We start from the raw sequence: 18,679 nt of genomic DNA, 5'->3' as shown, positions 1-18,679 counted from the left end.
AACTCATATTGCGCACTCAATATTAGACCCCCGTATTCAATACGTTACATCTGGATTATATTTTCATTTAATTTTGCACTGATTATTGCTATTGATGTAGTAATATATAGTTGCTTGGTATACATAATTAAACATATCACATGTATTCAGTATTTTGTCTAAGCATCTCTGCCAAAATTCAATTCCACATAACATTTCTCGATTTCAAATCCCCAATCGCCTAATTATTCCACTTGTCCCATCTCAATTACTCACAGATCCATTTTTTTATGGCCTCAGTGTTAATTCTAATGATCAATGAGAAAATTAATTGATTTACAAAATTTCTGCTTTTATATTCCAAATCTTCGTCCAACACATTATTGCATGCACATTATCATCCTAATGACTACTCTCCATCCCCCACACGACACAAAAACATGTACTACTACATTTTGTCATGTGTGTCACAAAAAATTAGAAATATTCATTTTTGTGATGTGATCATTTTCGTGGAACAGAAGCGAGTGAATGTATTGAACCATATTTTGTTAATAGTTTATTTATAAAGATATACCCCCAGAAAAGGTAAAGAGACTAAATTTGAATAAAAACAAATATCTATTTAATTGGCCGTACATCACGCTAGCTACAATTAGCTGATTAAGCTTTAAGCACGTCACATGTATTTTTCACTAATTTAAACTGCATAATGCACATGCATTTGACTAAAAGGCACAAACACATTTAAAAAAATATCAACAAATTACAATATACTCGATATAAGAGCATCAACTAAGATTTGGATATAATGATGCTAGACGAAAAGATGGTATAGTCTAAGTATACATATGATATAATGAAATATATACTTAATTCATAGTAATAATCAACATCCTATAGCTAACTATATCCTAATTAATTAAATATACAAATTACATAGCCGATTTAGTGGTATCAAACCTCCACAAAAACTGGCAATCTTTAGCTTGGCACACCAATTTGACAGCGCTGCAAGACGCATTCACGCGCATCTTCTTCTTCCCTTCTCCCTCCCACTCTATCCTCACCGAGCACGTAAACGCCGCCGCCTCCCTCGCCCTCCTCCCCGCCTCCACGTCCGGGAACCTCAACGACACCTCCCCACCTATCCTCCCTCCGTCCAGCCAGCAGCACTCCGGCTGCCCCACCATCTCCTTGTACGCCGAATTGCAAATCCTCACCTTGTTGCTCGAATCCGAAACGATCGCCGGTTTCGCCTCCCCCTCCACCGCCTCCTCCACCCCCTTCGCCAGGGAAGAGCCTCGCGGATCTTCCGCGATGCTCTCCACGATTATGCTCGTCCCGACCGGCCTGACCGGTCGGGGCGAGATAACCGCCGGCGCCGCAGCGGATGCCGGTGGCTCCGGGAGGTGGAGGTGGAGGTCGAGATCCTGCAGCTGCGGCGGAGGCTGTGCCTCAGCCGCAGCCGTGTTAAGATCTATGCCGTCGGCCTTTGGGGCAGCTGCGGCGCAGTAGAGGAGGGGCAGCGCGACGTACTCGGTGGTGGCGGCGGCGGTGTCGAGGGGGCGGGGGAAGGCATGCATGTGGGCCGGGGACGGGGAGGGGGAGAGCCCCTGGAGGCAAGTTCTCGGCCGCTTCACGGAAGAAGCAGCCGGGAAAGGGGCCGTGCGGCCGCGCTTGCGTGTCCGCGTGGGGCGGGCCTGGAGATGGGCCCAGACGTTGCTTAAGTAGGGGGATTTGCGGATGCCGTTGGGGAGGGCGGAGGAGGAGTCGGTGTCGGCGGCGGAGGATGGGGTTTCCGGCTTGGGGGCGATGGGGCGGTAGCGGGACATGATTTCGGCCGTTCTGGCGGTGGAGTAAGGGTTGATGGTTTGGATCATTTTGTTTTATTATTATTATTTTTAATTCACTCTCTCACTCTGGGTAAGGGGAGAAAATGAGAAATGGTGTGAGGGAGGAATGAGGGGTGAGATTATAAGACGGGAATGGACGAATAAGAAGGCGGCAAACATGAAGGTGGAGTGACACGTGGAATAGAGGGGTGGGTACGTGTGAGAGATGGAGACATGTGGGATTTCGAATACTTTTAAACTTACATGCAAGCTTACACTTAACACTTCCTTTTCTCTATATTTTTTTTGTTCCAAACTTTCACCAACCCAATTTAATTACAGTTGGTTAGGAAAGGTACTCATTTTTGTTTTCTTGTAATTATTACACTATATAGAATGCATTTGATTTGTAAAGAGGATATAATTACATTTTATTTCATTCTAAAAAATAAGTACTCATTTAAGAAGATTTTTCATTTTATATTTTAAAAGTTGAAGACTTACGAGCTAAAATGAATTAGAAGATAGTGGAGTACTAGCTAGCTAGCTTCAAGTAGAAAATAATTACTACTCCTAAGTCTTTTATGGAGTACTTATTTCAACATGTGTTAAAAAGTTCCAATTTTGAATTGGGGAACAATCTAATAAATGCAGGTTATATCTGGACCTTTTTATTTCATTCTGCTCAACATGTGTCAAATACTAATGCATTGGGAGGATGAACTGATGATGGTTTGAGTGTATGCCTCAACTAACGAATACTTTTTCATGTTCCATTAAAGATGGTTCAATTTTTTTTTTATAATTTGTTCCATCTTAAATAATCTATTATTAAAAATAAAAAAGTATTCATTCTCTCTTAATTTATTATTCACTCACGCAAAATAAAGTTACATGAATTCTTGTACAGCTCATCCCATGATATGGATCATCTTTCTTGGGACGGAAGGAGTATGACTCTAAAATATTTTTAAAAACAACTTAATTATTTCAACGTTATATTCATCACACCAAATTGAAGAGGTAAATGAAGAGTCCCACTTAAATCAATAACTGTAAATATAATTGTTTTTCAAATATAAGTTGCACAAATATAGATATTCTAATTTTATAATAGAAGGAATTTTAGCACTGGTTGTTAACTCAATTTTGACGAATTAAATAGAGGGAATCCATTAAATCAAAGCAAGAGGTTAATTCAAAATTATTCTACACTGAGTATAATTTTTATCAATACTCCATTCGTTCGCCGAATATTGTCCATATTTGACTCAGCACGGATTTTAAGAAATGTGAAAAAATTTTGTGAAAAAAGTAAGAAGAATGTGAGTTACATATTTATATCTCTTACTTTACTCTCTCCACTTAATACACAAAATAAAGTTATATAAAATCTCGTGCCGCCCAAGGAAGAAGAGTTATCTTCCTTGAGACGAGAGAATAATAAAATGTGAGTGTAATAAGTTGTGGAAGGTGACTCCATTTAATAAAAATGAAAAAAAATAACAAAATGGATAATATTTTGCTAAAGGACTAAATGACAAAAGTGGAAAATATTTGATGTACGGGTGTATATTTTTATAGTTAGTCTAACTAAGAAGAACAAACATGCAGTCTCTAGCTGGAATATTACCGTTTGGTGTACAAATATATCAAACTATTTACTTAATTATAGAAATGAAGGTATATGCATCTATATCTTCATAGTTACGGGGAAAGAATGATAAAATAAGAAAAATATAGTATGAATATATTGTTAGAGAATTTGGTGAATATAAAATGGAAAAATTTAATCATTTAAATATTAGAGATCGAGTAATGACAACATTGATGAGGTGAGAGTTGAATAGAAATAAAAAAGGAAAAAAAGCAATAAATGCAATGAGGTGATTGGTTGGTAGAGTAACAGCATTGAGGCGGCGGGAGCAACACGTGTGGACTAGAGGTGCATGCATGCCTACGCCCACTTCAAAAATTAGGATGAATAAAATATTCTAATTTGGAATCTACGAATTGAGTTATTAAAATCAGTCCGATCGAATTATTCAGTTTGGTTTGGGTTTTTTTGGTATTTTCACATTTGATTTGAATCGAATCGATTAGACAAAAATTGGTATGATCTGAAATTGGAGCACTCGTCTCAAATAAAAAATTGATTTGAAAGACACATAAATTTGATATGATTACAAATAATTGTGGCTATTTAAAACAAATTTAGTTTGATGAATTTGGTGGTGCAGGTGGGGGAAGGCACAGGGTAGAAAGTCTCAGAGGTTGGAGACATTAAAAAACGTGCCAAGAGGAGAGAAGAGAGCAAAAGCGCGCCTGCTTTTCCGACCAATGGAAGCAACGGTGACATGCAATTGGATGCTTTCCTCAGCTTCGACCTTTTTCATTTCACCATTTTTATTCACAATCACGCCAAACAATAAAGTGAACTCAACCTCTTTTGTTTCATTCACACGAGTTTTTCGAAACTAAAATTCACTAACACATTGCAACAATAAATATAAGGATAGTAACTTTTTTTTATCTTTCTCCAGAATCACTAGGAAACAAACATATGAAGATGGAGTATTATAAAACTTATTATTCATTTTATTCATTCTATAATTTGCATAAAATTTTAAATTTGATTTGTTATGTTATGATAGAGCAAATGACAAGTTGAGGTTTAATTTTTATGTAATTTATAAAAATAATGATATCAACAAATATTTTAGAGGTATCAGAATCTAAATACATACTACTACTACTATGCTATATAAGAAAAATCAAATAATACTGACGTGGAAATGATAATATTTTCTACAATTAATGCTCCGAGTTATTACATTTCTCTCTTTATATAACTATTTAATCATACACGCAAACTTTGAATCAGTAATTTTCGATGTTTTTGAGAAAGTGTTTCTAAATATGTACGTTTCGACTTATTACTGTCCAATTTTGAAATCACATAACATAATTCGATGATAGAACAAAAAGTGGCTCACTACATTCTTAGATGGGTTGTTGTTTACAGGCTTGATCGTGTTTTGTGCTCCAACTTTCACATTTTTCTTTAATCAATTTTGAGCAAAGTCTATTTTACATACCATTTGTCTGAATATTTTCTAGAAAAACGTTGAAAGTTAGGAACACAAATTGTAATTAACCAAAGAAATTAAGTCACTTCAACTAAACACAATTCGCTCAATTCCACTGACTCATCGTTTTGGCAAAAAATTAAACTTTTCGTAAAATTAGGGATTCTTGAATAGAAGGTGAATTGGATATTTAGTGGAAAATTTCAAAATTTTGAGAGTTTAATGAATTTCTTTGTACATGTGGAGAAAGCAAATGCTGCATATCCATTAAAGACTCTACAAATATTTATAATATTTAATGATATAAAGAGATACTATTTTATACTAAGTAAAATAAATCAAATTAAATCTCAATATGGGGAAGAGAGATGATGTAATAAGGAGAAACCATTTGAGAGAGAGTTTAGAAAAGAAATTTCTTATACTAATAAAAATAAATCAAATTCGAATAATTATGGAAATAAATTATAAATATAAAGCTAGGAAATATGCATATGTTAACTTAATCATGCACAAAATGAATAAATATTTCAATATTCAAACGCATAATGAAACTATGAAAGTTTATAAGTATAAGAAAAATTATACTTCATGCTTCCCAAAAGAGTATGAACTTTGGGTTTGGCACGAATTTTAATGCATTATTGGTAAAGTAAGAGAGAAATAGATAGAGAAAGTATTTTTAAGTATTGTTAATGGAGAATCGGTCTCATTTCATTAGAGAGAAAAGAGTTTCCAAAATTGTAGTGTTCATACTCTTTGAGAACGAACGAAAAAGGAAATAGTGCATACTATTCAGTGACGAAGAGAGTATGTACATATATTCGAGTTAATATTATAAGTTAGAGGGTGTGATCAATTGTTAACCTTCCCTTAATTGCTAACTACAACTAATCTAAGACCATAGAAGTTTGAAGATCTAATGGTCAATAAATTGTCATGTGTAAATTTATTTTTTTATTTTTAATATTGAAAAGATAAGAATAACTAACAAATTTAAGGTTGAGAAACATTTGGTTAATATAGTATACTCCCTCCGTCCGCCATTAAATATCCCATTTTTTTTCGGTCGTCCGCCAATAAATGTCTCATTTCACTTTTTAATAATGAAAAGATAAGAATAACTACCAAATTTAGAGTTGAGAAACATTTGGTCAATATAGTGTACTCCATCAGTCTGCCATCAAATGTCTCATTTTTCCTTTTTTTGTCCGTCCGCCAATAAATGTCTCATTTCACTTTTACTACATTTGGTAAGTGGACCCTACATTCCACTAACTCACTCTACTCACATTATAAAATCAATATATAAAAATAGATCTCACATTCCACTAACTTTTCTACTCACTTTACTACATAAAGTCAATCAATTTCTTAAAACTCGTGCCAGTCAAATATGCGCCATTTAATCATAAACGGAGGGAGTATTAAATATGTCAACACGAATCCATGAAAACGTAAATATAGTTTCATAGTGACATTATCCATGTATTATATTAACATATTTTGCAAGTTGTATTGACGTAATCTGCAACACAAATTATATGAAAATTCACGAAAATATTACTCCCTCCGTCCCCAAAGAGTATGAACTATTTCCTTTTTCATTCGTCCCTAAAAAATATGAACTTTCTAATTTTAAAAATTCAAACAACATATTACACCTACACATCATTTTATTTACAATTTATATCATTACCATTAACAACTTGTACCATTACAATAATATGGACTCCACTCTCCACTAACATTATTTTCACTACTTTTTCTCTCTCACACTCTTACTTTTCCCCTTATTTATTAAATCTCGTGCCGAACTCAGGCCATCCGCAACGCTGTCTCTTATCCGTCTCTTAACCGTCTCATCTCTTAACTATTCATCGGCCCCACTGTACTTTTCACTTCATCTCTTAACTAAGAGACAACACCTGCAACCCTCCATCTCTTATCTGTCTCTTAACCATCTCATCCCTTAACTATTCATTCAATTTAATTTTATTTTATTTTCAACAAATTCAATTAATAAAAAACACACTTCATTAAATAAAATAAATACAACTTAAAATTTAAAAAAATAAAAAAACACATAATTAAAATCCTAAAAAAAATAAAATACTATTTTATAGAAATTAAAAAAACTACTCCGCCGGCGAATCATCCCCCGAAGGCGGTGGCGGTGCACTCAAGCTACCTGGAGGTGGAATACCAATTTTTCTTGCCATATACTCAATTCCGGCAAGATGGGCTTGATATTGTGGAGGCGTCATGCGGGAAGTGTCCGCCATCGTGGCGGTCAAGTACATGGACAATAGGGTGTTCGAGCCCGAGACTGAGCCCGAAGCCGCCTGGCTTGATTCGCCTCGGCCCCTCCTCCCTCTAGCTGCCTTCGTCGCCTTGGTCCCTTGCGGTCGACGGCGCCCACGGGAGGAGCCCACAACATCGGTGGTCGTGCCCTCAACCTCCTATGAGGCAAACTCTTGTGCGGCGCTGCCTGAACCGCCCTCACTAGATGAGTATTGGCCACCCGCCGAGTGCATCGTGCGTTTCGAGATCGAGCCTATGCTGGACTGGACACCGTCAGCCCACCTTTCATCGTCTCTGACCACCTCTCAAACATCGACATGTTTGAATTCTTTACCGTTGTCGTCAAAAAAGACTCGCAAAGCCGGTCTCAGAATGTCGGCTCCACTGGCTCCACTTTGGTAATAATTCGCCGCTTCATTCTTGTAGATCCCGCAAAATTTTTTGACTTCTCTGTCGACTCGGTCAAAATGACTGCGGAACATCTTCAATGTGCGGCGGCGGGACTCTTTTGGCTTAATCTCGTTGTAGGCGTCGGTGACCTTTTCCCAAAAACACTTCCGGGTTTATTGATTCCCGACGATGGGATCGTACGAGACGCTAACCCAGGCTTTGTACAGAGCCATCATGTCCTTGCGGCTGTATGGATAACGGCCATCCTCCTCCTCCTCCTCCTCCTCTTCTTCCACGGCGTCAAATGCCCTGGATCTTCCACCGCCACGTCCTCCTTCCGGATTGGGTTCATCCGGATAATCCCTGCGAATCCCTCGGGGCGGAGGGATGAACATATGCATCCACATCAATATTGGGTGGTTGGTACCCCGCCGGCGTCGACGAGCCCTGGGTGCCCGGCGTCGACGAATCGGAACCGGAACCACTCAAGACATTGTACATGCCCCCAGTCCCCAAACGCGTTGATGCCAAACCCGCCGAAGTTTCCGTCGCCGGACATTTTGTGATGAAAATTGGAAGGTTAGATGAAAATTGGAGAGGAAATGGAGATGATTTGAGAAGAATAGACGTGTGTTTGTGTGTATAATGAGGATGAATATGAGTATTTATAGAGTAAAAAAAGAAAAAAAAACAGTCAAAAAACGGTAACATTACCGTTTTAATTTTTGTTTTTTTTATTATTTTTTTATTAAATTCGAATTTTTTAAAAAAGTGGTTTATTGCGTCAGCGTGACGAAGCCCACTCTCGGGCCAGCGAGTGGGCGTCACGCCTAGCGCCAGCGCGCGCCACGTCGCGAGGGCGCGTGGCGAGCTGGCGCGCCAGCCGTCTCGGTGGGACGGGCGTCTCAGCGAGACATGGACGAGACGGGACGCTACAACGCGGCGCGCTGCCGTCTCGTCTCGGAGAGACGAGATACGAGATGCGCGACGCGTTGCAGGTGCTCTCATTGTTCATACTTTTTGGGGACGGAGGGAGTATCAAATTTTGACATCGAAACATATGCATGTAGGATCTCGTTGGAATCCTTAAAAATTCTCTTTAATTTGATATATGTTGTCTAAAAAATAATTTAAATCGAGATAGTTATATACATTTAAAGTTTTGAGATATTTTTTAAAAGTTAATTATAACTAACTTTTTCTTAATTGACATTAATATCCTTAATTAATACTATTTTTTTACACTGTATTGATACTCCTGTCTTAATGATCTTGTGACTTGATTTAATGATTTAATGCCTATCATTTAATTGTAGTTAGCAATATAACACACCCCTATAACCAAGCTAGAAGTGTAATATATGCGATATATGCCGTCAGCTTATATAACACCAGAGCTAAAGAACTACATAGGCCCAGTCCAATTACGATGAACAAGCCCATTACTTGCTGCTGAGGAAATTTTCAAAAAGGCCCGTCATATATCCACTATATATCTTCCGGGGATGGGCTTGGGCCTAGGCCTAATTGATACGACCCGTTAGTCTAGTACAGTCGACAATAAAAAAAAAACATGCACATTCCACAAACTGGATTCATAGAGCAGGTTGAGAATGGCGTTTGTACCAAATTGCAAGAGGTGTTTGGTTTTAAACTTTTAATGATAAAACATGAGTGATAAAATAATAAATCAGTCTCATATTTGTAATACAAAATTTTCGAAAATAGTCTCACAATTTTTATTTTATTTTATTTTTTTGTATTTCACATAACAAGTAATCACTCCAAACCCAACTAGATGGGGCAGATACTCCAACCATTTTTAATGTGAAAACCAAAAAACAGTTGAACAAAAATTGCTTTCATTGAGAGTCGAACTCAAGACCTCCCGCTTACTAAACGGGTGCTCTAACCGACTGAGCTATGAAAGCAATTGTGATATATCTTTATTTACTAAGTTATCGTTGTACTGAAGGAGTGCAATCTGGCAATTTGGGTTACGACAAGAAATAGCTGGAGCAATGCTGACAACCCAATCCTCTGCTCAATTAAATAAATGAACTTCCATTAAAACCAAAGGCCCAGCTGAGTTGGTTTTTCTTTATTTAAAACACACTCATTTATTTCTTTATATGTAACATCATTTATTCAACACTACTACTATTGCATACTTTTATAATTTTTCTCATTTTATAATATTAATAAATTTAATCCTGCCTCACCCATTTCTTTCGGATTTTACTAAACAACCAAAATTATAATGCCCCATCTCTCTTCAAGTAAGTCGTATATTCAGCAATTTTAAAATAGTGGTAGACTTCGAATTTTACCTTTCTCCCCAAGTATGGAAAATATTAAAATTTTGAAAATTGAAGGATAAAGTTATAATTATTTATTAGCTGGTATAAATGCAAAATTATTCTAGCTCCTCCTTGAGATATTATTTCTCTTAACTATTGAGTTCCAATACAAAGATTAAAAAAAGTTATAATTAAATAAGAGATATTGTTATTCCTATAAACAAATTAATGAGTTTCAAAAAATTCTGATAGCTTAATTTTCTTTTTAATAATCGAGTTATTCCCTATTTAATTTTCCCTTTTTCTTCCTAAATTGTGTAAAAAATTTCTTAATTAGTGTTTGGCATTTAGCGACGTGTGAATTTTGATAATAAAGTTAAAAAATAAAATAAAGGGGGACAAAAATCTGAAGCACATGGGGTGGAACAGCACACGTGTGGTACTTGATTCAGGTCCACGTGAGTTTTTGACATTTCCAATTTTTTAATCAAAATTCCCAACCATCTAATTTTAATGATGTAAATAATAACAAAAAAGTAAAACAAACCAATTACTCCTACTATTTTTGTTTAGAGTGAGATGTGGTCACTCATTTGATTGCACGATAAATGTTTTCACAATTCGAGCAATCTTCAAGTCCAGAAGAGTAATGAATGTGAAGAATGTGATCCAATTAATATCAAAATTACTGCAAACTCGATTAAGACTTTGAACTATTCCAACTAATTATGATCCTCAATTTTACCATTTGTTGAAAACTAGACATTTTTATAGATATACGTTCGCATTATTACACCATCTCCAAGGGTACACTAAAACCTAAAATGAGACAGATAATTAGCTTCAATAGTACTCTAAAACTAATCCCGTTTTCAGTTTTTGGAAAAAAATACATTTCTTCAGAGCATCCGCAATGGATGCCCGAGGACACCCGAGCCCGATCCAATGGATGCCCGATCGCCCGAGATCGGGCTTGGGCGTCCTCGGGCATCCATTGCAGGAGCCCGAGAGAGACGACCGAAAGATCGGTCGTCCCCATGATCGGGCGCCTGAGCGGGCATCCATTGCGATGCGACGCCCGAGCCCGATCTCGAAATTTTTTTTATAAAAAATCAATTTTTAATTGTAAAAACCGATTTTTAATTCTAAAAAATCGATTTTTAAATTAAAAAATCATTTTTTAACTTGAAATAAAAAACTATAATTTCACAATGATCCATACTAAAAGACGAATCCGTGAATTAGTGAAAAAATATCTTTTGTAGAATATAATCCTTCACACTAAATGAGCAAGTTTTGCATTGCTTGAGTAAACCTTTTATAGATAGGTTTTCAACTCCAACTTTCATTGTGACTTCGATGTGGATAAATGGTAGTTTTATATATAGGTTTTCAACCCCAAGTTTCTTTGTGATTTCGATGTGGGACAATTAGTTTTACACTTAAAAGAGAGTTTTTTATTGCTTTATGTAAAATTTGTTTGATTTCAATACACAATCTATGTTTAGCCTAATGGTAACTGTTTCTTGAAAAATTATAGAGGTGCGTGTTCAAGCCCCAAACTCAACATATTTTTTTTATTTTGACCTTTATTATATTTTTCTCATTTTATTTGATTAATGTAAGTGTTTTATTTAAATTTATTGTGTTCTATAATAGTGTATTTATATTTTGCTATTTTTTATTTGATTAAAATTAAATATAAAATTTATAACTTCCTTTTTTTAAAATTAAGTAATGCATGCTTTTCATTTAATTTAGTATTTAATTTTTTATTTATAATATGTGAAAATATAAAAAACAATAACATTAAAAATTAAATAAAAAATGGATAATTGATAGGGTTCACACTAGGGCGCAACCATTGCAGAAAGAAGGGGCACCCTAAGAAATGCTGATGTGGCAACCACTAGGGCGTCCACTAGGGCATCCATTGTGGATGCTCTTAGGTATACACTAAACTCAAACCCAAAAGTTTTTCAAATTTTGTGAGTAAAAAGAACATAATTTAGAGAATATTCTTATAAATTTGAATTTAGTGTAAATGATTGGAGTAAAATTATATTTAATGTGACATACATTAAAATGAGTTTGAATTTAGTGTAAATTGTTGGAGATGCTATAACCTTTTGAAATTAATTACTGTATTTAAATTGTTCCTATGTTTTATCAATTTTATCAATTTTCAATTTGAACCATCAAAATGAGGCATAAGCTTTGAGCCTCACTGTTTGGGAAAGGATTTTTAAATATTTTAATATAACAACATGCTTCATGTCCAAATAAAAAATTGATTTGTAATGAAACTTTATTTGAGGTTGAAAATAATAAGAATAATAATAATTATTAATGATTTGATGAAAGTAAATAAATTTTATATCTATCTATTCGTACATAAAGATTTTTATATTTATATGAATGCGATTAGATCATATATAGAATTACCTAATTTCATCAAATCATTATTAAATTATTACATCAATGTAAAAAGATTTTTATTAAATTAAAATTTTCAAGAGAGGAGCTAGAATGGGGATAATTGTTTTGTACTGTATTTAGGGCTAAGCATGAAAAGTGTTAGAAATGTAAGGCCAAGAAGGAGGGTAAGTATATAGTACAATATCATAAATAGATACATATATTTTCAGTATTGTCAGTTTGAAACTGACAGGTAGATGCATACTTCCAACTTAAAATAATAATATCAAAGATTAATTAAATTAATTAGAATGCTAATAAAATAGTACCGGAATTAACTGGACACTAGTACATGACAATTGTGCAATTATAAGGTTGCATTGCACCAAAAGTGAGAAGATGGAATCGTATACATTTCGTTTATTAGGACTAAGTGTTCACAACGACAAGCCAAACTGCCGATCAGCAAAGTCGAAACTAAGTAAAAAAAAAGCTCCAAGCAACCAACTAGAACATGAAGTAACATTGTAACAATAATCAAAAGGCCAAGCCAAATAGTAGTAATAAAAGATTCAAACAAGTAAAATGATAGTAGCAAAGACCAAGAAAAACAAAGAGGGAAGCAATCAAGCAACCAAAAATCTGGTCGAATCAATTAATCCATCCTCTAATATTTCACTAATTATCAATCATCAGTCTCATTGAGAAGAGAAAATTTGGGCACCAAGATATGTTGTTGGGTTTAATAGACTCGGTGAGATACTTAGTCTCAAGATAGTGCCATGTATAATCGATTATGTCCTATAGAAGAACTGTTAATCTAAGGTCAATTTAATTTCGAATTATCATACACTCGTAAAGAGGGCTTCTCCAACTAAGTATGCATTTTTCATTCATAATAAAACTCAGTAACAATAAAATTTTGAGAGAGTGAACTAAAAACAAAAAAGATCTTTCTCTATTGCAATAAAGTGTGTGTGTGTGGATGCAAATTGCCTGTTTTTGAAATTGAATTTTTTGGTGTGTGTGGGGTGTGTTGGTGTTAGGTCCACTCATATTTATTGATCATATGCCTATGAATTATTGAGATAGGTTTTTTCTTCTCTTGAATTCACTCTCAAATCCAATACGGTGATTAAATTTAAAGCCATTGGTACACATCAAAGGGAACTTCCTTTCGAATTTTGTGTGGCATACAGCTTAGATATATGAGGCTTCATTACCAAAAATATTTGTTGCTATATATTCAGATTTACACTCATGTGACCTACCTATATTATTTGTTGCTTTCATTTACCCAGATTTGACACATTGACGCACACTTTCAAGCATAGTCTATGTATATGTGTGTGTACACCTATAGAAGGTGTTTTGGGACATCTAGTGTTGCATTATTGCTAGGGTTTTATCGGATAAAACAATTCAATAGTTAATGGAGTAGTAATATATTTAAACTTTGTACAATTGTATTTTAATATGTCAATTTATATTTGATATTTGATATTTGATTGACAATATGAAGGTATCGTTGAAATACTCTCGAAATATCTTGAATTTAATTAGTTACATATATACTAGTACTCCGCAAAAAATTGTCATGTTTTTCATTTTGTATACTTCGCAAAATTAATCTCTATCTATTTATAGTAAGTTTTTTTTTCTTTAATGTGGTGGTTCTTATTTTCCACTAATAACACTTCACCACTTTTACTTTAAAACTTGTGTCTTCTACAGCTAACTCCGTTTTCCGTAGCCAGATGTAGTATTAAAAAGGTTAGAATATGCATGAGGCAGGGTTGATTAATTGTGAAAGTAACGACTGCATAATTATTGATTTGTAATTTTGTGGAGTAGTATAAATTATGACATAATCGTAAAACGTTAGGATATAAAATGGTATTTTGACTATTATCAATGCAATTAAGCGAAACAAAAGAATTAGGTTAAGTTTTCCAATCAGATGTAAGGCTAAGTTTCGAGGAGCTTAAATTACTAGTAATAAACATTACAAACTACAAAGTATTTTGTTTTTCTCATTTCATATTACTTTTCAGTTTATTACTATATTTTTTATGAAATCAATTATGCACTTCGCCGCTAACTGTATATTATCGTGTAATATAGACAGATAAAATGTGCATTTAGTATTTATTTTCTTGCAACCAATAAGCATAGAGTTCGCGCACAAAGTGTTTTTGTATTTAGTTAAGCGTAAGCACTAAGTGTTTTTTTCTATTACACTGAATGAGCACAAAATGTTTGCACGATGTATAGTGCACATACACTTGTCGTGAATCATACGGTGTTAAGAGTAGGCACGAAAGATGTGAGGGTGTAAATTTTGTTGTTTCTCTGTCACCAAATTTGTGTTGTATGTTACCATGCGTTATTAATGATCTAAACAGGTCACAACGTGTTTTTAGTATTTTGGGTGAAAATATATATAGTAAATTAAATAAAAATGTTAAGTAACTTTCACAAAATTACACTGAAAGAACACTTCTCATGCAGAGTGGAAAATAGGGATTTAGGAGTCAATTGATGTAGACTTGGTTCTAGTTAATTCTTGGGTCAATTGTAATCAATGAAAACGATGGAAAACAATATACATATAAATAAATATATAAAATTCCTATTTGTGGGAGGAATCTAATGGAAACCATTGGAACTTTAAAAGCTAATTCGATGTTGCACTTGACATTACAGTTCTTAAAGAGGGACCATTTATACAGTTTTTTCCACATCTTTTATTTATTCGTAAGTATAGTATTTTGTTTGAGCCCATACTCCATATTCAACTTTGAGGCAAGGCCATCTAATGCTGACAACTGTATATTCAAGCAAACTTTTACTTCATCAGATTTGGATCATGCATTTAATTATCAATATTCTTATCTCCTCTTTTTAATGAACACAAGTGATGACATTGCAATAAATCCTCTCTTGTCTTGTTCTGCATTGATTCGATCCCCTCAAATTGATACACTCAAACATCTAATCAAGCTAAATATCTTGTTTTCTTTTTCGATAATGTGGGTAATTCACCACCACATGTATTCGTTATAACCTAACACTTGGTTAAAAAAATTATACTAATAGCAAAGCTCAACTTGAAAAATATTGGTAAAAATCACATTTATGATTATTGAACTTCTAAAATAAGTAGTCATTTCACTAATTCGTCATCTTTATTGAAGTGGCATATATAGATTTTTAACCATAGACATCATTGTATTATTGCCTTTCAAAAACATCCTAATTTTTTGAAAAGATTCAAACACAATCCTCCAAATAATTCACCTATAATGCCCACATGCATGACAATGAAAGATAAGAATTATGAACTAGGCCATGACACGTGCAACTTATACATAGCTTAAAACATACGTGGTGTATAAACATTGTATTTTGTGAGTAAAACAATATAGTAAAGTTTAATTTCACTTGATATTAGTAACTTTTTGTAAGCACGAACCTTTCTCTTTTATGGAACAGGTTTCTAATAATGGGACATCCTAAAATAATATACATGCCACTTTTAATGGGTTAGAGAATAAGATATAACCACATGCAAAATTTAACTAAATAAGATTTTAGTGGGGATCATTACAAAATTGAGAATAGGCTACCGTTTCGGGACCAGCTGACTCACAAAGGTACATATGCATTAATATCCATATAATAAATTTTTATGCAGTAGTTCTCACACTCAAATCATTAGTAGTAATTAGTATCGTACAATTTTTAAATTTATGTCTAGGAAGAAAATGAATTAGCATAAGAGATTTTTTTTATTTTCTTTTTTTATTAATATAAGTTGTTGATATGAGCAATTCTACTCTTTTTCCTTCGAATGGGTTTTGTCCAATTTGGTTTCTTTGACAAAATTTTAACAAGATAAATAGCGAGCTAATTAATAGTTCAAAATGCAAAAGCAATTAACAGGAAATGAATAATATTCAAAGGGGGGTGCAATTCATTATTTACATTATTCTCTCCACTCCTCTTTCTCTAAAAAAATAAAGAATAATATAGACAAATTTCATTGAAGATACCAAGAATATTAGGTTGTATAAATAGCTAGGATTGTCAAGACATTTTTCCTCCCATCAGTAGTAGGTGGTGCTTTGTTTGTAACTAAAGAAAATGTTAGGTATGAAGTTAAATTAGTGAGAATTGGATGATACTCACAAAATAAAAGTGTAAGAGTAGAATGTAGAGAGGATGTAAAATTGGAGTGGGTGTGATGAGTTAAAGAATTGAAGTAGTAGAGTATCTATCATAACCTACCTGTGCATGTTAGCAGAAGCACATGATGGGCCTATGATCATATGTACCCTTTTCTCTTGGCTGGCTTCTGCACATCACAAATTTAATGGGCCATTCCTGCATTTAATTTAATTTAATTTAATTTAATTTATTCACCACAAGATCAAATATATATTCATCTGAGAGAGAGAGAGAGATAAAGAGAGCTTTTTACTATTAAAAGTTTGTGTGTTTGTAAACTATTCTTGGTGGAAATAAATAAGACAAACTTTATCAAGACCCCTTTTTCTTGTGTATCACATGTGATCTAATTCACTCAGTCAAAAAGTTTGTCTAATTAATTAATGATCAAAAGCTTTCCTAATTCTGCTGTAGTACTTTATGTTTAATTCTTGTTGTGTATGAATCTGACCACAGCTAAAGTTCATTCCTTTTTGAATAATTTGTGCCTCTCTACTCCCTCTGTGATTCTGGCTTTTCTTGTTAATTCCAAGAACACTAGTTCACCATGTCCTCAGAAAGTTGGACAGTGAAGATAATAATCCAGTGGTCATTAATTAATTTAAGGAGTATATAATTAAGATGAATAATAGTGGTAATTTGGAGTTGAATGAGTATTGAGTAGTCACATTTTACTTGGCCTTTTTGTGCGAAATGTAACTGTTTGGCAGCTACACGGCTACGGACTTTTCTCGTTGCTTCTCACAAATATGGCATGTTTTGAGTTCACGCGTTTTTGCTAACATAGTAGTAGTATTCAATCATTTGTATTGGTTGTAATTGTATAACGTAATAAAATGATAGGGGAGCAAAATATTCCAAACGAACAAACAAATCGATTTAAACAAAATTTGAAATTTTTGTTTATTTTATTTTCTATTTTTTCTGTTGCCTTTTTCTTAAAAAAAATTGATTTCTCGTTACAAAATTGTCTTTCGGGTTCAGTGTATACATTGTGAGAATGTGTGAACATTTGTAATAAAGTAAACTATCTGCATCCGTAGTGAAAATTAAGTATACTGAAATACAAATATATAAATCGCAAATTATTTTAGTGAAACTTAAATTTTGCATATCTTCCCACACAACATGCCAACAACAATCAAAACCAACAACTAAGAGGTGAGCAAAATATCCAATATTCGAAAATCTAATTTTGGATTTTCAGTTTGGATCGGATTTTTTTTTAAAAATTGAGTGTTCGGATCAGATATGTTAAAATTGGAGTAATAGATCTGATTTTGATTAAAGTTTGTGTGAGATTCAAATGGTATTTGGTTTTAGAGTTTCATAATTTGGTATTAGATCTTCAAATTTGGTGTTGGATTTTTTGTATTGGATTTTCATATTTGTATTATGTTATTATGCATTTTTTGATTTTTTGGATTGGATATCGTCTGGGTTTTGAATTTTCGGATTTCAGATTTTCAGATTTGGATTTTCTGAAAATTAGGATGATCGAATTCATTTCACAAAATTTCATATTTTCAGACAATTGGGATGATCGGATTCATGTTTCATAAAATTCCATATTTTCTGATAGAATCGGATTGGGCAAATATCCAATCTGAATTTTCACCCTTCATAGGGGTGAGCAAAAAAACCGGAAACCGAATATCCGAACCGAACCAAACCGAGATTTTGAAATTCGGTTCGGTTTTTCGGTTCGGTTCGGTTCGGTTCGGTTTTAAAAATAAAAAATTTCAGTTTTTCGATTCGGTTCGGTTCGGTTCGGGCGAAGAAAAAAACCGAAAAACCGAATTATATATATATTCTATTAATTTAATATATTATATTATATATAATATATATTCTTTTAATATATTCTACTATATAATATACATTATATGTATTATTAATTTTATATTATATATAAATATTCTATTAGTATATATAAAATAAAATAAAATACACATATATAAATATATATTTATATTATATTTATTTTTTTCAGATTTTTCGGTTTTTTTTTCGGTTTTGTTCGGGTTTTTCGGTTTTTTAAGTTCGGTTTTCGATTTTTCGGTTTCGATTTTTTAGTTTTTCGGGTTCGGTTCGGTTTGGATTTTGAACTAAATTCGGTTTTTGGTTTTGGTTC

The 18,679-nt window shown here is 33.7% G+C and overlaps 1 protein-coding gene and 1 non-coding gene across 2 annotated transcripts; both read right to left on the bottom strand.

Annotated features, from left to right (window-relative positions):
• Positions 1-663: 663 nt before the first annotated feature.
• LOC121803339 lies at positions 664-1,923 on the bottom strand. The gene has a single exon (XM_042203019.1). It carries the CDS (start codon positions 1,860-1,862, stop codon positions 915-917), a length of 948 nt encoding a protein of 315 aa, XP_042058953.1. The 5' UTR covers positions 1,863-1,923; the 3' UTR covers positions 664-914.
• Positions 1,924-9,454: 7,531 nt separating this feature from the next.
• TRNAT-AGU lies at positions 9,455-9,528 on the bottom strand. The gene has a single exon. It is a non-coding gene; the product is annotated as a tRNA-Thr (tRNA).
• Between the last annotated feature and the right edge of the window lie 9,151 nt (positions 9,529-18,679).

Source organism: Salvia splendens, chromosome 5 (genome assembly GCF_004379255.2).
Source record: "Salvia splendens isolate huo1 chromosome 5, SspV2, whole genome shotgun sequence".
Taxonomy (NCBI): Eukaryota; Viridiplantae; Streptophyta; class Magnoliopsida; order Lamiales; family Lamiaceae; genus Salvia; species Salvia splendens.
The sequence above is the reverse complement of the archived record's forward strand: the minus strand, read 5'-3'. Positions and strand labels throughout refer to the sequence as shown.

What these genes read in the sequence shown, in the direction of transcription:
- LOC121803339 (XM_042203019.1), bottom strand. Translation starts at nt 1,862, where the DNA reads ATGATCCAAACCATCAACCCTTACTCCACCGCCAGAACGGCCGAAATC.